At 49.1% G+C, this 16,525-nt stretch overlaps 1 protein-coding gene across 4 annotated transcripts in view; it reads right to left on the reverse strand.

Annotated features, from left to right (window-relative positions):
* Nucleotides 1-16,525, reverse strand: part of ABR (ABR activator of RhoGEF and GTPase) — a 184,749-nt gene that overhangs the window by 85,489 nt on the left and 82,735 nt on the right. For all 4 annotated transcript variants that reach the window (XM_079130772.1, XM_079130773.1, XM_079130774.1 and 1 more), the window contains exon 2: nt 10,366-10,550. In XM_079130772.1, the coding sequence (XP_078986898.1) occupies nt 10,366-10,550 (185 nt within the window). The remainder of the gene's footprint in view (nt 1-10,365; nt 10,551-16,525) is intronic.

Genomic DNA, 16,525 nt, shown 5'->3' on the forward strand with positions numbered 1-16,525 from the left:
ACAAGGGCAGTGGGGCCTGGCTGATGACTCAGTCCCTCACACTCCAGACAATAACCTCTGAAGGGCCATGTACATTCCCACCTCCACTCTGCCTGGTTCCAGTTTTCTTGGCCTGAAGCACTTTCTCCCTTCTCTCTGCCTGTTTCTGGCTCTCCCAGCTTTCTTGGTAGAAGGTCAAGCCCCACTCCAGACTTTTTGGAGTTCAGTAGATCTTGGGCCAATGAGAACTGGCCTCCAGAGGCCAGTACTAGGTAGATGGAGTCACTATAGCTGCAGATAGAACCAGATTCACCATCTTCCTGCTAACCTTGCTCCCTCCTCTTCCTTCCCTTCCTCTGTTATAGTAGAAGTCACTCAAAAGATGTATGGAGTTCGTAACATAAAACAAAAGTCAGGTATAAGACAGTATACCACAATGTTTATGTGAAAACAAACAGAAACACTCCCTTAAATTCTGGACTTGAATTCTACACAGTGGCTCACACCTGTAATCTCAGCAACTTACGAGGCTGAGGCAGGAGGACTACAAGTTTGAGGCCAACCTCAGCAATTTGTCAAGGCCCTAAGCAACTTAGTGAAAAGTTGTCTCAAAATAAAACATAAAAAAGGGCTGGAGATATGACTCAGAGGTAAAGCACTCCTAGGTTAAATCCCTAGTACAAACAAAAAACAAACAAACAAACAAAAACCAAAATCTCTTGCCAGCTCTGTAACCCTGGGCAAGGCATTTAAACTCCCTGTGCATTGGTTTCCTCATCTGTTAAGTGGGCATAATCATAGCACCAATCCTAGGGCCCCTGTAGGACTGGTGCACATGGGGTAGTGTACACCCTTCAGCTAGCTCCAGCTATTCCTCCTATTCTTTGGCAGGTGCTGTGTGTGGGAGAAATACAGAAGAAGGGGCCCTGGCCCACTCCCAGACTTAACTCCTATCTGTTCCAATGAACCCAGTGTTCCACCCACACCAGACCATTCTCCTTTTCCCAAACCTCCAGTGGCTTCCCCACATTCCAGAAGGTACACAGCCCCCTTGCCCAGCACGTTCTTCCTGACCAGTGTCTCAGCAGAGCACAACCCACTCTCAAGGATACCTTCAGCATGATCCCCTCCCCATTCCCTCCTCCCCTTTGGGTATTTACATCTTTTAAGGCTGCTGCACAGACAACCTGAAAATAGGGGAATTTGGGGCTAGGGAGTATAGCTTAGTGGTAGAGCAGGTGCTTAGCATATGCAAAGACCTGAGTTCAATTCCCAGCACTTCAAAAAAAGAAAGGAAGAAAAGAGCAAAAGGAAAAGAAAAAGGGTTTTAAAAACAAAAAGAAATAGAGGAGTTTTGTTTGTATGTGTGAATCCCTTGTTCAGATTAATTCACCCCAGCACCCAGAACAGTATCTTATAAAAATGGGTGCTAGGGCCAGGGGTTGATGGTGCATACCTCTAATGCCAGCAGCTTAGAAGGCCAAGGCACAAAATTGCAAGCTCAAGGACAGTCTCAGCAACTTAGTGAGACCCTGTCCTAAAAAAAAAAAAAAAAAAAAAATTAAAGGGCTAGTTTGTAGCTCAGTGGTAAAGTGCCCCTGGGTTCAATTCCCAGTTCTATCACCTCAAAAAGGTGGGAGCTCAGAAAATCCTAGTGAGGGGCAACAATCCTAGGAGACTTACAGGGCAAGGCAAGAGGTCACCTGAGAAGATAAATCCAGGGGTTCAGGTTAGATGATGGCTGGTATGGAACAGTCATGTGAAGCGGGCTCCTAGGGCTAAGGGAACTCAAAAGACACTACCAGTCAGGCATGGTGACACATGCCTGTATTCCCAGCAATTTGGGAGGCTAAAGCAAGAGGATTGCAACTTGGAGTTCAGTCTCAGCAACTTAGTGAGGCCCTGTATCAAAATAAAAAATAAAAAGGGTTGGGGATGTGGTTCAGTGGTTAAGTGCCCCTGGGTTCAATCCCTGGTCCCTGGTACCAAAAACAAATAAATAAAAGGGGCTGGGGTTGTGGCTCAGTGGTAGAGCACTTTGCCTAGCACATGTGAGGCACTGGGCACTGCATAAAAAAAATGAATAAATAAAATAAAGGTATTGTGTCCATCTACAACTAAAAATAAAATAAAAAAATAAAAGTCCACTACCAGTGAAGGAATCTCCTTTCTACCTTCAGTCACCAGCCTTTACTTGAATCCTTCCAAGGACAGGAAGCTCATTACCTGTCCTATTGCTGGACAGCTCCAGCATCTGAAACCTTGTTCTTGGTGTTAATGTACTCAACTCTTGCCACACAGTAACTCTATTCTCATCCTGTCCTCCAGGACAACACGAGATAGTTTTCTTTCCATTTTAACTGAGAAGTGTCTGCCTAATTCAAATGCAGAGTACGACGGGATGCCATCTCCCCACGCCTGACCCAGTCACTCTTCAACACACTGCCCAGCTAGGCTGCAGGTGCCCCCTGGCCCTGGGATTCTATATCACATAACTGGGTTCACAGAAACCAGCTACCCAACCTGAGCACTTGGACCTATCTTCCCTAGCAGCTGCTCACCTTGCCAGTGAGCCTGTAGGGCCATTTCCATTCACTAAGTCTTTTCTCAGCACTGTCTTTTTCCCACTTAGTAAATGCCAGATGTCCTGGGCAAGGGGAACCCCTGCCCTGAATGGGTATTCTAGACACCTAGCTTTCTACCTCCTTTTAGAGCCACAGTTGTCAGTCTGGGGTGGTTTTGCTCTCTAGGAGGCATTTGGCAATGTCTGGATACCTTCTTCTCCTTCTTTTTTATTGAACTGGGAGTGAACCCAGGGGTGCTTTACCACTGAGCTACATTCCCAGTCCTTTCAAATTTTTAAATTTAATCTATCTACTTATTTATTTGTGGTACTAGGGGTTGAACTCAGGGGTGTTCTACCACTGAGCTACGATCCTTAGTCCCTTTTTATTTTAATTATTTTATTTTATTTTTTGGTACTGGGGATTGAACCCAGGGGCACTAAACCACTGAGCCTCATCCCCAGCCTTTATATAGAGACAGGGTAGAACTGAGTTGCTTAGGGCCTTGCTAAGTTGCTGAGGCTGGCTTTGAACTCTCAATCCTCCTGTCTCGGCCTTTCAGGCCCCAAACTTGCAATTCTGCCTCAGTCTACTGAGTCAATGGAATTACAGGCTTGCACCATTTGGTCCGGCCTTGGATAACCTTTGAATATCATAACTTAACTTGAAGATGCTACTGGCATTTAGTGGGGAGAGGTCAGGGATGCCGCTAAACAACCTACAATGTGCAGGCCAATCCCTCATAACAAAGAATTGTCTGGCCTTTTCCAGATTACAACCCCTGCTTGAGATGTACTTCAGAACCAGAAGCCAGGTTCTGAGGAAGGAGTAGGAGTGAACATTTGCAGGGCCAAACACAGTGAGCGAGCCTCATGTTGTCTGCGTTTCCTGGTACTGCCTTTCTTCCTCAGTCCACAGATCCTGGCAGTGGGTTAGTGTCCATGAGGGGGTGCTTAGAGCTTCAAGGGAACATGCTCACTGTGAGGGGACAGGGAGGGAGGGACATGCTGGCAAAGTGGGAAATGGCTCAGATCAAGTGTCTAGGTCTGAGGTGTCCCCAAAGAACTCCTGTGTGACAATGCAAGAAAGTTTAGAGGTGAGATGATTGGGTTACAAGAGCCTTAACCTGATCAGTGCATTAATCTACTTGAATGGTTAACTGGGTGCTAACTATGGGCAGGGAGGGTGTGGCTGGAGTAGGTATGACACTGGGGTGTGTGCCTATATATTTTATCCCTGGTGAGCAGAGCTCTCTGCTTCCTGGTTGTAATATCCTGAGCTGCTCTCCTCCTTTATACTCTTTCTTTTTCCTTTTCTTTTTTTGGCACTAGGGATTGAACCCAGGGGTGCTGAGTACATCCCCAGTTCTTTTTATATTTTATTTAGGGACAGGGTCTCACAAAGTAGCTAAGGTCCCACTAAGTTGCTGAGGCTGGCTCTGAACTCCCGATCCTCCTGGATCAGCCTCCCGAGCAACTGGGATTACAGGCGTTCACCATTGTCCTTCCCACTCTTCACCATGATGTTCTGCCTCATCTTGGGACCAGAGCAATGGAGTCAGCTATGGACAGAGATCTCTGGAGCTGTGAGCACCAAATAAATTTTTCCTTCTCTAAAACTGTTCTTGTCAGGTCTTATGATCACAGTGGCAAAAAAGCTGAGGGCAACGACCCCCTTCCCCGACACTGGGTCCTCTCCTTTGTCTCTCTCTTTCCCTTGAGTTCCCCATGGTGGCACTCTCCAGAAGGGCTTTCACCCAGCAAGAATGCTGCTAAGAACTGAGTCATCCTTGTTGGGACCACAGCAGGAAGGGGAAGGCCCAAGGGTAGCCAGAGCTAGAAACATGTGAGAGAGCTGGGGTTCACATCCCAGAAAGGGTTCAAACTCAACTAACTCCCCAAGAGGTACTGATCTCCATCGACAGCTGAGGGGGCTGAGTCTCAATGGGTTGCACAAAGTCACAGGGCCAGAAAGAGGTAAAATGAGGGCGCTTGGGCTCATGTTCTGGAGAGGGGAGAGAGCAGTGGTTCACCACTATCCCATCACTGACTAGGTTGCATAGCCTCACTGTACCCTAGTTTCTACATCTATAAAATGGGGAAATAATGGTGCCCACTATTATTTGCTCCTATAACTGTCAGCTCATTTGCTCCTCAGCACCACTTCACAAGGTGGTGCTGAGGAGCAAATGAGCTGACAGTTATAAAGTGCTACTGCAGTGCCTGGCAGTTTGTAGTTTTCCTCTTCTTTCTTCCACACAGGCCAGAGGGTCAAGGTTCCGTGTGGCCCTCCAGATGGAAGATACTGGCTCATAACTCTGCTGAGTAGGAGGTCAACAAGAACATCTTCCATCCGAAAGAAAAACACTCTAGCCTTGTTAGCACCAACTAGTGGAGAAGCTAGCTAGGTCACAGTGACAGGAAATAACTCTCTACTGATTCTCTGTCGCCCTTCTGCACCCAAGAGAGCACAGAGTCCAGAGGTCATCCAGCATATGGCCCCTAGGTGTCTCACCTCTGTGTGGCTGAACACCCCTGGCTTTTATAGCACTTGTTTCAGGGGGCAATTTAACATCATGTTCGTGTGATTATTTGGGTCCATCACATCCTGTCTCTCCCCAAATTTCAGGGCCTCAAGAACAGAGAATGGGTCCGATTGAACCAATCCTCCTATCTACAGTGCCCAGAACCTATAGATTAGCCCACTTTTATTGAATAAATGTTACTTTCTAAGTAGCCTTATTGGCAGATGTCAAATACATTAATGAACTCGGACCCCAACACACTAGCAGGGAAGGATCCAGAGAGGATGTGAAAGAAAGCCACCAGGATCAGCTGGGCAGTCAGGCGGGTTTGTCAGGGAAGACACCCTGGAGGGGTAAGGGTGAGTGAGGTCAAGGGTGTAAAAAGCAGAGAGGGGTGGCCTGGAGAGGACAGGGAGAGTGAGCCAGGAAGGGGACGGAGGATCACAACTCAAGCATGTTATCTGCCTACTTCTGACTTCCCTCCTCCCACCCTGCCCTTGAATTTCTTCATGTATAAAAGGGGGGATTCCCCAAGAGGCCGAAGGTGTTGGGTAACAATGAAGCCCATGGGCCCCTAGCAGAGCGCCTGGCACATGGGAGCCAGTCAGCATCCTCCTCCTTACACCAGGGACTGAAGACCCAGAAAGGGGAGAAATAGGGAACAAGGTTACTGAGGCAAGGAGGCTGGTGAGCTGAGAGCATATCTACCTCCACCATGGCCATCCCCAAGCCACCTCACCAGGCCTGGGACACAGCATGAAGGGTCCAGGTGGGGTGCAAGCTCAGAAGCTGCCACTCTCCACTTGCCCTCCCCCCTTCACTTGGAAACAACCTGTTCGCTTTGCACCCCCAAGTCCCAAGCCCCAAGCCCTCAGAAGGGACTGAGGAAAAGGGGAGAAGCAGTGATTCTTCCCATCTTCATTCCAAGACTGCCCTTACCCTCCCTTTCTCCTCCATGGTTGCCCAGAGCTACTCGGTTCAATTCCAGACACTATTTGAGAACTCCTAAGTGCCTGGGAGCTGCTGGTGGGGCCCACAGAGATGATCAGGGATTGGAGTTCCCAATCTCATAACAGCAGATGCATCCCACAAGTAACTGTGTGACCCTCCCAAACAGCAAGGGGGCCAGCAGCAGGTTATAAAAGCTTCACAGGGACAGGGCATCTGAGCAGGACCTGGAAGCACCACTCGGGCTTCAGCACCACAAAGACCCAAGTTTAAATAAAGCTCTAGCGCCTCTGGCTGTGCAGTCTCAGGCAATTCTGTCTCCTCTGAGACTGTTTCCTCACCTGTAGAATGAAGACAGAGCACACACCTCACAGGGCTGTGTAGACCTTAAATGGGGCAACAAAGTCTGCAGCTGTGATGATGAAGAGGAGATGGAGGAAGGGGAGAAGTGACCATGTCAACTCACCTCCATCCTTATTGGTGGATTCTCCTGCCAGCTGGAGTCTGAACCATGAACAGACTTTACAATTTACAAAGCATTCTGCTAACACCGCCTCATGGATAACTCGTGACAGCTGTGTGAGGTCAGGAGGGAGGAAATGCTCAGGACCTTCACAGATGAGCAAACTGGAACTCAGAGAGGGTGAAGAACCTCCCTAAGGTCACAAAGCTACAAAGTGGTAGAGGAGGGACAGAACCCAGATCTCCTCTGTGCCTTGTGGCCCTTTTTATACTGCACCTCCCTGGAGGGGAGACAGGAGTTAATGACCTATGGGGAGCAAGACTGTGGTTCTCGCTGAGGAATCCCCCACTTGTCAGCTGAGCTAGAGTCCCCAATACTCCTACCCAGCATGCAATGTGGCACTCCCAGTTGAACTGAACCATCAGTGGTCTGTGACCTTGACCCTGTGCCAGGGTGCTCTGCTCAGCCGAGGCCTGGGGAATATCTGAAGGGCTGGGATTTAGGGTTCATCCAATACCTCTGTGGGCTCAAACTAAGATGAGAGCAACAGAGTAAGGCATTTTGGGGAGTGAGAGGTTTGTGTCTGTCAACATCTGAGGTTCTGCTACATCTGGGGCTACCACATGTGGCAGGAGGGACCCAACCCCAGAAAGGAGGTGGGCTGCAAAAGTAGATTCCTTGTGCAGCATGTGCTTACTAGACTGGGTCCTTGCAGTGCTTCTGGTTCCCCACATCTCTAAAAGCTGATAAGAAAAGTCTCACACATCTCACTCACCAAGGACTGAGTATCACAGTGTGCCAGGCCAGATGCCCCAGGCCATCCTCTCAACAGTCCTTCAGGGTAGTCAGTGCTATTTAAAGATGAGGAAACTGAGACTCAGTGGTATTACAACACTTGTGCAATGTCTCACAGCTAGAGAGACAACTTAAGTTCTGGGCTGGGGAGAGAGCTCAGTTGGCAGAATGCTTGCCTTGCAAGCACAAGGCCCTGGGTTCAATCCCCAGCACCGCAACAACAACAACAACAACAACAACAACAAAAACAAACTTAAGTTCTGAATTATGAATCAACTTGACTGAACCACAGGGTGCCCAGGTATATGTCTAAATATTATTCTGAGTATGCCTGTGAGGGTATTTCTGAACGAGATTAATATTTAAATCTGCAGACTGAGTAAAGCCAATTACCCTCTTCAGTGTGGGTGGGCTTCAGACAATCCACTGAAAACCTAAGTAGAACAAAAGGCTGAGTAAGAGGAGACTCTTCCTAACCGACTGCTGGAGTTGGGACACTGGTCTTTTCTGGCCTTTGGACTTGAACTAAAACATCAGCTATTCTTGGACATCAAGTCCACTGGTTTTCACATTGGAATTTCTACCATTGGCTCTTTAGGTTCTTAGGTTTCTGGACTTGGACTTGAACTATACATTATCTCTTCTGGGTCTCAAGCAATCCACTGTAGAGACTGGGACTTCTCAGCCTCCAAAATCACACGAGTCAATTCTTTCTAGTAAATCTCTTCACATATTATGTCTACACACACACACACACACACACACACACACACACACACACACACACCCCTTACAGTTTCTATTTCTCTAAGGAACCCTGAGTAATACAAAGACCAATCCCTGAGCTTTCAGGCTTAGTTGGCTGCATATTTGGATGTAAAAGGCTCAGTCACCAGGCTCTGCCAGAGGTCAGATATCTGAATATCTAGAACAAAAATCTGATTTGGCTGTAAGTTCCCACTGTTCTCAAGTTCCCAACAGGAAGCCCAACCAAGTGAGATCAGCCAAGTTGCAGAAACCTTGACTCTTTTTTTTTTTTTTTAACCAAAACATCCCAAGTACTCAGGAAGAGATGTGGGCACCCTCTAGACACCCCAAAGTAAATAGCAATACTTGAAGTGTCCACTAGGTGGGGCCAGCGATGCAGTGGAAAGGGCTGAAACGCATGGGCTGGAATCTTCACTGCTATTCCCAAGTTGGGTAGATTGCTCCCTACTCCTATCTGGAGTGGCCTCTAGTCCAAGGTGTAAAAATCAATATTAGAGGCCCCAAGCACTTCAGTGAATTGCCAATTTGTAGCAACTCTAAATTTCAAAGTCCTCAAATTAGGTTATTCCCTTATGAGCTACCAAGGAAAATGGGTAGCCACGAAGTGAAGTCACTGCCCTAAGCTCCAGAGTATCTGATAGGGGCATCTCCCCATGATGTGTGTGACCTGTTTCACTAGAGAAAGCACCAGACAGTACCTTTCACCAGAGAATCTAACAAGGAAGGAACAGGAGACAAGAGGCAGACAGGAAGGCAGAAAAGGAAAAGGAAATGGCAAGGACCTGACCCTGTGCGGAGATGCTACAGGACATCTTCCTGCACCTGCTCACAGTGGGGTAAGATCTGTGTCCTGCCTGGGCATCTCTGAGCCCTGCAGGTGCCTGAGACTGGAAGGCAGAGATGAGGAGCAAGAGTTCTCTCCTTTCCTTCCCTTTGGTTGGAGTCCAGGTTCCAGAATTCCTTCTTCTCCATTGGGTACAAAATCCTGTCCCTGCCTGTCCAAGACAGCTTTCTCTAACCCACCACCTCTTTTTAGGACACTGGAGAAACAACACCCCAGAATGCTAGCTCAGGGGCACCTGAAGGTGACCAACACCCTTGCCCACCCCCTCCACCTCCCACCTGCACCCCCCATCCCTTCCCAAACTTGTACTTCCTGGCAGCTGCTGAGCTCTGCGGCCTCTGTTACCATGGCAACAATGTGGCTTCCCCCAAGTGGGAAGCTGGTTGCCAAGGCCCTTGTTGCCAAAGGCTATAACAGCCACCCCAGTGCGTGAAGAGGGAGTGAGAGCCTGTGCAGGGTGGGAAGGAGCAGGGGGTTCTCCAGAATGGTAGAGTCCAGGCAGCCTCCAGATGGAGTGGGGGTGCTAGGCCCCAGAAAGGGGAAACGTATCACACAGTCTCTCAGTGATGCTCTTCTGTGGGCTTCAGAGAAAATAAAAGAACCCCACAAAGCACACCTGGACAAGCCTGAATCAAGCAGGACCAGGCTCTCCTACAGCTCACCCCTCAAACACCACCAAGAGGAACAGCTTTGATTCTTCTCCCAAACTCCAGAAAAAGAGCCCTGAGGAATCTCTGTCTTGCTGGCTCATGTGTCTCAGATGCACATGCACAAGCTGGGTCCAGAGTCTGTCCCTGTCACCAGGAACAGCATTAATTACAACAATGTGGCCCTTCACACATTCCTATCCCCTGCCCTGTCTTGAAGGATATACTTAATACTCCTTATAAAATGCTTCTCTTGGAAGCAGAGCTCCTGCCTCTGTTGATAAGAAGAGATGTGGACACCATCAGGGTTTACTCCTTTTCTGAGTGAAGAACACAGGGCTGGAGGGTTACTGTCTCAGGCAAGACTAGAGAAGCAGCCCTTTCCAACCCTCAGGGAGCACAGGGCCAGCCTCACCTCGGCTGGGCCAACACCGGGACATACACCACTCACAGGCCACCCATGCAACCACTGTCCAGCCTGGGTGCAGACAGAAGGGTCTGATCTTTCCTGGAGCCTCCTCCCCACCCTGCCAAGCAGAGAGACTGCAAGGTAAAGCTGGAGGAGGACTGGTTGTCCAGGAGGTATGGAAGCAGATGCTGATAGAAGAGAGGAGTCAGGTGCAGGGGTGGCAGAGAGCAGCAGGTAGGGGAAGAGGAATGGTAGTATGAGGGTGGCCCCCAATGGAATGAGAGGACCAGAGTCCCAAGAACACCAGGTCCATACTCCCCCAGTATGGCCCCAGAGCCCAGCCCAGGACACCCAGGTTGCTCTATCGCCCTCCCCTGAAGCCTTCTCTCCCAAAACCCCAAAGGAAAAGCAGGTGTATACCTACCCCAGGTGCCAGCCCCTCGGGTGGGGTGGGAGAGATGCCATCCCCACCACCCTGGCTGCGGGCGCTGAGCTGGGGTGACATGGTGGGTGACTCGTCGATGTATGGCATGGTCTCCGAGCCCTCTGGGGGCCCCTTCTGCTCCTCATGCCCCTCTGCGTCGTAGTCGTCGGCCCCGTAGCTGAAGTCTGAGACAAGGAACAGGAAAGGCCACTGAGAGTCCTCCACGAGGGCTGCCAAGGACTGGTAGCGCAGTGGGCGCCGGCGGCGGCCCCCGGCTGCCATGGCCCCGGCCGCACCATGCACACCAGGCCGGGGCAGGGGCTGCACAGGGGCCCAGGCCTGGGGAGGGGTGGGGAGCGCCAGCAGGCACCGGGCTCTGCTCGGTCACAGGCTGCTGGGAGTTGGGGAGGAGCGGCTCTGCTGTTGCCACCCGCTTAATAGCATGTCAGCCGCGTATTTCGAGCTGTTGTTTCCTTTGCCTCCTGCCTAATTCCACGTCTAAAAATTAACAGTGGGAGCAGGAGGCAGGACGCTTCCAACTCTCCTCTCTGAGTCACCATTTTGCTTTTTATAGGGAATAAGGAGTGGGGGCGGGCAGAGCGATGTCACTTCCTCAGCCCCTCCCCCTTAGGTACCATTTGTACACTGAGTCCCATCCCTCCAGGGGGGCAGGGAAGGCTTGGAAGGGATGTTGAGAAAGTGTGCCCAAGGGGCACCTCACCCCTCTAATTCAGGCCCTGGGCCCGCGGGACAGAGCCCAAGGCAGGCAGACGTGGGCGAGAGGGCTGTGCCCAGTCCTGGCAGGGACACGGTGAGCAGCAGACTCCTCAAAAGCCGGCACTTATGTCTATAATTCCAATGTAGGCTTCCTTCAGAGGAGGAGGGAAGGGAACACAACAGGAAGTCGAACTGTGTTAACCCCCTCAGTGCTTGTCAGCCCGTTGGGCTCCAGAGCCCACGTGCAACCCCCCCAGCCGAGGGTTGGACCATCAGGGGACACGGTAGCACCAGGCTTGGCACTGAAAGGGTTACAGGGGCAGCCTCACACAGGCCCCTGCATCACACACTGGCTGGGGAGCTCTCCTCTAGCAGGGTGAGGGCCTTCCAACTTGCCCAATCACTACCCCTTGGCCTGTTTGCATTCCACCAGCCCAGAATGGAGAGGCCAGGGCAAGGTCCCGCAGGGCTGCTTTCAGCTGGCTGGTGTTGGGTCTCCTCAGGCTGGGGCCACTTTCTGAAGATGGGGGGACTCCTCTCTAACTCATCACTGGCCAGGAGCTAAGAGCATAACCTTTGGAGAACAATAAAAGCTGGCACCATAGTGTGTAGGGGGGACATAAAGATTATAGTCTGTCCCTCTGAGCTCCCAGATAGCCTCAGGTCTTTCCTGCAAGCTGGACTGCCCAGAAGCTGCATACAATTGTTAAATAGTCCTGAGCATCTTCGAGATGGGAGGAGTGGCCCAGTATCTTGGGGTCATGCCCAGCGTGGGGAGGAGTCTGGCTGGGTCTGTCCCATTGTCTGCTCAGACATTGCGTCCTCCCTGGCATACCAGCTCAGAGCACTTATAGCACATGGCATCCTGGTGTCCTTCTTGGTCCTGCCTGTTTGTTCCTGAGCCCCTGGGACAGGAAATGAGTGTCTCAGCCATCACTGTGTGCCCAGCACCCCTGGCCAACCCACAGTAGACTCACGGCAAGTGTGTGTGGCAGGAATGAATGAGAGGAAATGCACTGTCAGTCTCAGGTCTGACATCTGAGCCAGGCCCTAGCTAGCCAAGTTTTCTGCAGAGACCCTGACTCCTCCTCCTCTGTCACAACACACTGGTCCCCGGGCAGCCAGCAGCCTAAGAATGGTGTCAACAGGTCACCAGGGCACCCAGCCACGGCCACACTCAGTCCAATCTGGCCCTTTGGCAACTGAGAGCTTCCCCCAGGCTCCCTGCACCTGCTTCTGCTGATGTCCTCTCCAGTCTCTAGACCTGTTAAGCTGTCAGGGAACATGGGCTTTTATTTCCTAAGACAGGCTGTGCACATGAAGAACACAGGCCCTAATGACAACCCAGGAACTGAGATGTGTATGCCATATATTCAGGAAACAGGTCCACTGCCCCTGCAGGCCACAAGGCCCATGTCTGTGGCCGGCAGGAGGTGAGCAGACCTAGTATTTCCAGGGACAGGAGGAAGGAGAAAGGCAGAGTCAGGTCTGCAGAGTCTGGCACTGAGGGGCCTGGCTGTCTGGAGAGACCTGCTTACTTGGGCAAGCTCAGGAGGGACTCGAGATATCAGGTTGACCTCTATCTCTCCTCCAGCAGGCTCCAGGCTGGCGTCAAGGCTGGGGGAAGTGAGCTAGAGTGGATCTTGGTCTGTTCAACAGTTTAGATTCCAGCAGGCCACACCAGGGGTCATGGGAATGAAGCCCTCACTCTAGGTATTTCCCATAAGCAGAAAAGACGACAGGGAAGGTGGCCTGTCTCACCTTCACCTCACAGCATGGAACCCCACAGGGAGGAAGGTCTCTGCTGGCCTTCCCCCAGGTGGGCACAATGTATCAGAGGGACAGATGACCAGGTCCCCTGCCTTTTAACCTAACTGTGAAGTTCTTTTTTTAAAATTTTTATTAATTTTTTACTTGTTCTAATTGGTTATACATGACAGTAGAAAGAATTTTGACACATTGTACACAAATGGAGCATAAATTCTCATTCCTCTGGCTGTACATCTGGGAGGTTCTTATTCCCCTAATTCACAGAGAAAGTAACTGAGTCCCAGAGATATTTACCTATGGACATAGAAAGAACCGAACCCAGACCTGTCTGCGTGCCTCGAAGCCATCCTTTCCCCTTTGAAGTTCCCTCCAGAGAAATCCTCCTACTCAGCCCTCCTGATAGGAGAGACCCAACGAAGGGGAACAGGAGAGCCCAAAGATGGACTGCCAGCACAGTGGGCAGGCAGGATGGGGACAAGGTCCAGAGAGCTCTTTACAAGCATTCCTAGAGCATTTCTCTTTCATTCCTACCCTCCATAAAATCCCAAGAGGCCAGGAGACACCTGCCAGGAAAAGGAATACAGAAAAAGATTGAGAAACCAATGTTTCAGGAAAGAAGGAGCCCTGGGGAAGAAGGAAACCTGCCAAGCACAGGCTTCAGCCTACCAAGGCCACAGGTGGGAACGCCAACTGGACTGCAGCTTGGCCACCAGGTCTCAAAAGAAAGAAAAGGCAGATGAAGTGACAGTCAATTCCATTTCCCTCTTGGTAACAGAGATCCCATTGTATTTGAAGTGGCAGTATGCCCAGTGACCCGTTAAAAAACTACTTTTCCTAATGCTGTGGGCCATGTGATCAAGTTTTCACTCTGAGATGGATTTGTGTAGGACTTTGAGAAAAGCTGCTAAAAGAAATGCACTCCTTACTCCCCTCATTATTCCTCCTTCTGTTGTCAATATGGAAAGCAGGTGGGATGGCTGGAGTTCTAGCAGCCACACTGAACCATAAGATGACCTTGAGAATAGAAGCCAGCACTGAAGATACCTGAGCAGGACAGGAATCTCTGCTGCAGGATGGTCTACCTCTGGACTGCTTTTACACAAGAGAGAGAGAGAAAATGCCGATGTTCTTTAAGACATTGTTACTTAATTTTTCCCTATGACCTTCGTTATTCCTTTTCAGTTTCTTTGGTGAAATCTTTCTCTGCCACAACCCCTTTAAAGATATTGGTGCCCCTTATAGATCCTTACAATAGAATTGCACTCATCAACAAAAAGGTAAAACAACATAAATTACTCTCAAAGACATTATACTAAGTGAAAGAAGTCAGACACAAAAGAGCACATCCTGTGTTTTGTTAAACGAAGTCCTCGAATAGACAGAATTAATCTATGGTTGAAAAAAATAAAAATGATCGTTGCCTCTGGGGTGGAGCAGGGACAGGACTGACTCGAGTGGGCACAAGGGAACTTCCTGGGCTGATGGAACTGTTCTGTATTCTGAGAGGAATTCGGAAGACATGGGTGGACGCATTCACCACAGTTCATCAAGCGGGACTCTTCAGATCTATGCAGTTCCTGAATACTGAACTTCAGTTAATGCCATGCCTGCCACCCAGGTGCAGTGGTACACATCTGTAACCCAGAGAGAGTTCTGGCAGCAGATTCATCTCTGATTGTTTCCTGGGCCTCTTCCCTTCAGGAACCTCAAACCCAAGATTTTCCTGAAGTTAAGACACAAGATCAGGGCTGGGGCTATGGCTCAGTAGTAGAGCGCTTGCCTAGCACGTGAGAATCCCTGGGTTTGATTCTCAACACTGCATATAAATAAATAAAATGAAGATTTATCAACAATTAAAAACCATAAAAAAAAAAAAACCACAATGACAAAAAAAAGAGACACAAGATCATTCAAGTAGGAAACCTAGGAGTCTTCCCAGATTCCTCCTCCTTCCTATGGCTCATCTCCTACACCCCACTCTCCCTTCTCCTTCCCAGCCTCACCAACTCTTTTTTTTTAATTTTTAAATTGTAGATGAACACAATACCTTTACTTTACTTATTTATTATATGTGGTGCTGAGGATCAAACCCAGTGCCTTACACGTGCGAGGCAAGTGCTCTACCACTGAGCCACCATCCCAGCCCCTCACCAACTCTTACAGGATGATTCCAACACTCTCTCTGCAGCAGCCGGACTGCAAACCTGGTCTCCATTTACTTGGTCACAACCCAAACTCCTCGGTGCAGAGCCCTTCTTGGATGGCACCTGCCTCTACTTTATAGGAATATACTTCTGCCCTATAAGACTTCTTCTAGGTTCCTATAGGGGTTAAGTAGTGGCACCCACAAAACAGATGCCCAAATCTTAACCTCTGGTACCTGTGAATGTGATTTTGTTAGATGTAATCAAGTTCAGGATCTTGAGATGAGATCATTTTAGATTAACAGGGTGGGGCCCAAATCCCCACTTGTCCTTCAGAGAAGTGGAAGGGGAGATGCAGACACAGAGGAAGCCGCAAGGAGACTGGAGTGAAGCGGCCACAGGCCAAGGAACACCTGGAGCCGCCAGAAGCCAGAAGAGTCAAGAATTCTCCCCAGTAGCTTGGGAGGGACCTGCCCACCCCTTGATTGAGGATTTCTGGCCTCCAGAGTGTGGAGAATAAATTTCTGTTGTTTTAACTTACCAATTTTGTGGTCATCTATTTTGGCAGCACTAAGTAATGAATATAGTCCCCAAACACAGGCACTGCTGGGTCTTTGCACATGCTATTCCAGGGCCTAGTAACACTCCTCAGTCCTTGTTTATCTGCTAAAAGCCTATTTAGCTTTCAAGTTCAGCTCAGATGCACTCTCTCCTACCAACTCCCTCTGTGTTCATCATACAACAATATCTGGGTATGTAAAGTACTTATACAAACCAATGAGGAAAAAAGTGAAAACCTCAACTTTCTAAATGAGCCAGGGACATGAAGAGAAAATTAAAAAGAAAACTAAAAATGCTCAACAGATACATTTTTAAAAATGCGAACCTCACTTGTAAACAAAAAAAATGCAAACTACTTCCCCTTCTTCTTTGTTGTAATTTCCCTATCAAATTGGTGAGGGTTTCTCCCAGTGACTTGGGAGACTAAGGCAGGAGGATCTCAAGTCCAAAGACAGTCTCAGCAATGTAGTGAGAACCTAAGCAACTCAGCAAGATCCTGTATCAAAATAAAAAATAAAAAAGGCTGAGGATGTAGCTCAGTGGCAAAGTGCCCCTGGGTTAAAAAAAAAAAAAAAAAAAAAAAAATGTGGGAGGAAATTATGTGGATGGGGCTGGGGATTATAGTTCAGTTGGTAGAGCACTGGCCTAGCATGCATGAGGTCCTGGGTTCAATCCCACACACCACAAAAAATAAAATTATATGGATGATATCCAGGTATAGTGGCGTATATCCATAATTCCAGTGACTTAGGAGGCTCACAAGTTCAAGGCCAGCATGGGCAACTTAGTGAGATTCTGTCTCAAATTTAATAAAAAGGGATTAGGGATACAGCTCAGTGGTAGATGCCCCTGGGTTCAATCCCCAGCACCATAGATAAATACAACAAGATGTATACCATCTTGTTAAGTGAAAAAGATTAAATGATAGCAATGTACAGTATTATATGTTTGGAAAAAATAAAAAGGTC

This window comes from Sciurus vulgaris (assembly GCF_902686455.1).
Source record: "Sciurus vulgaris genome assembly, chromosome: 3".
Lineage (NCBI taxonomy): Eukaryota > Metazoa > Chordata > Mammalia > Rodentia > Sciuridae > Sciurus > Sciurus vulgaris.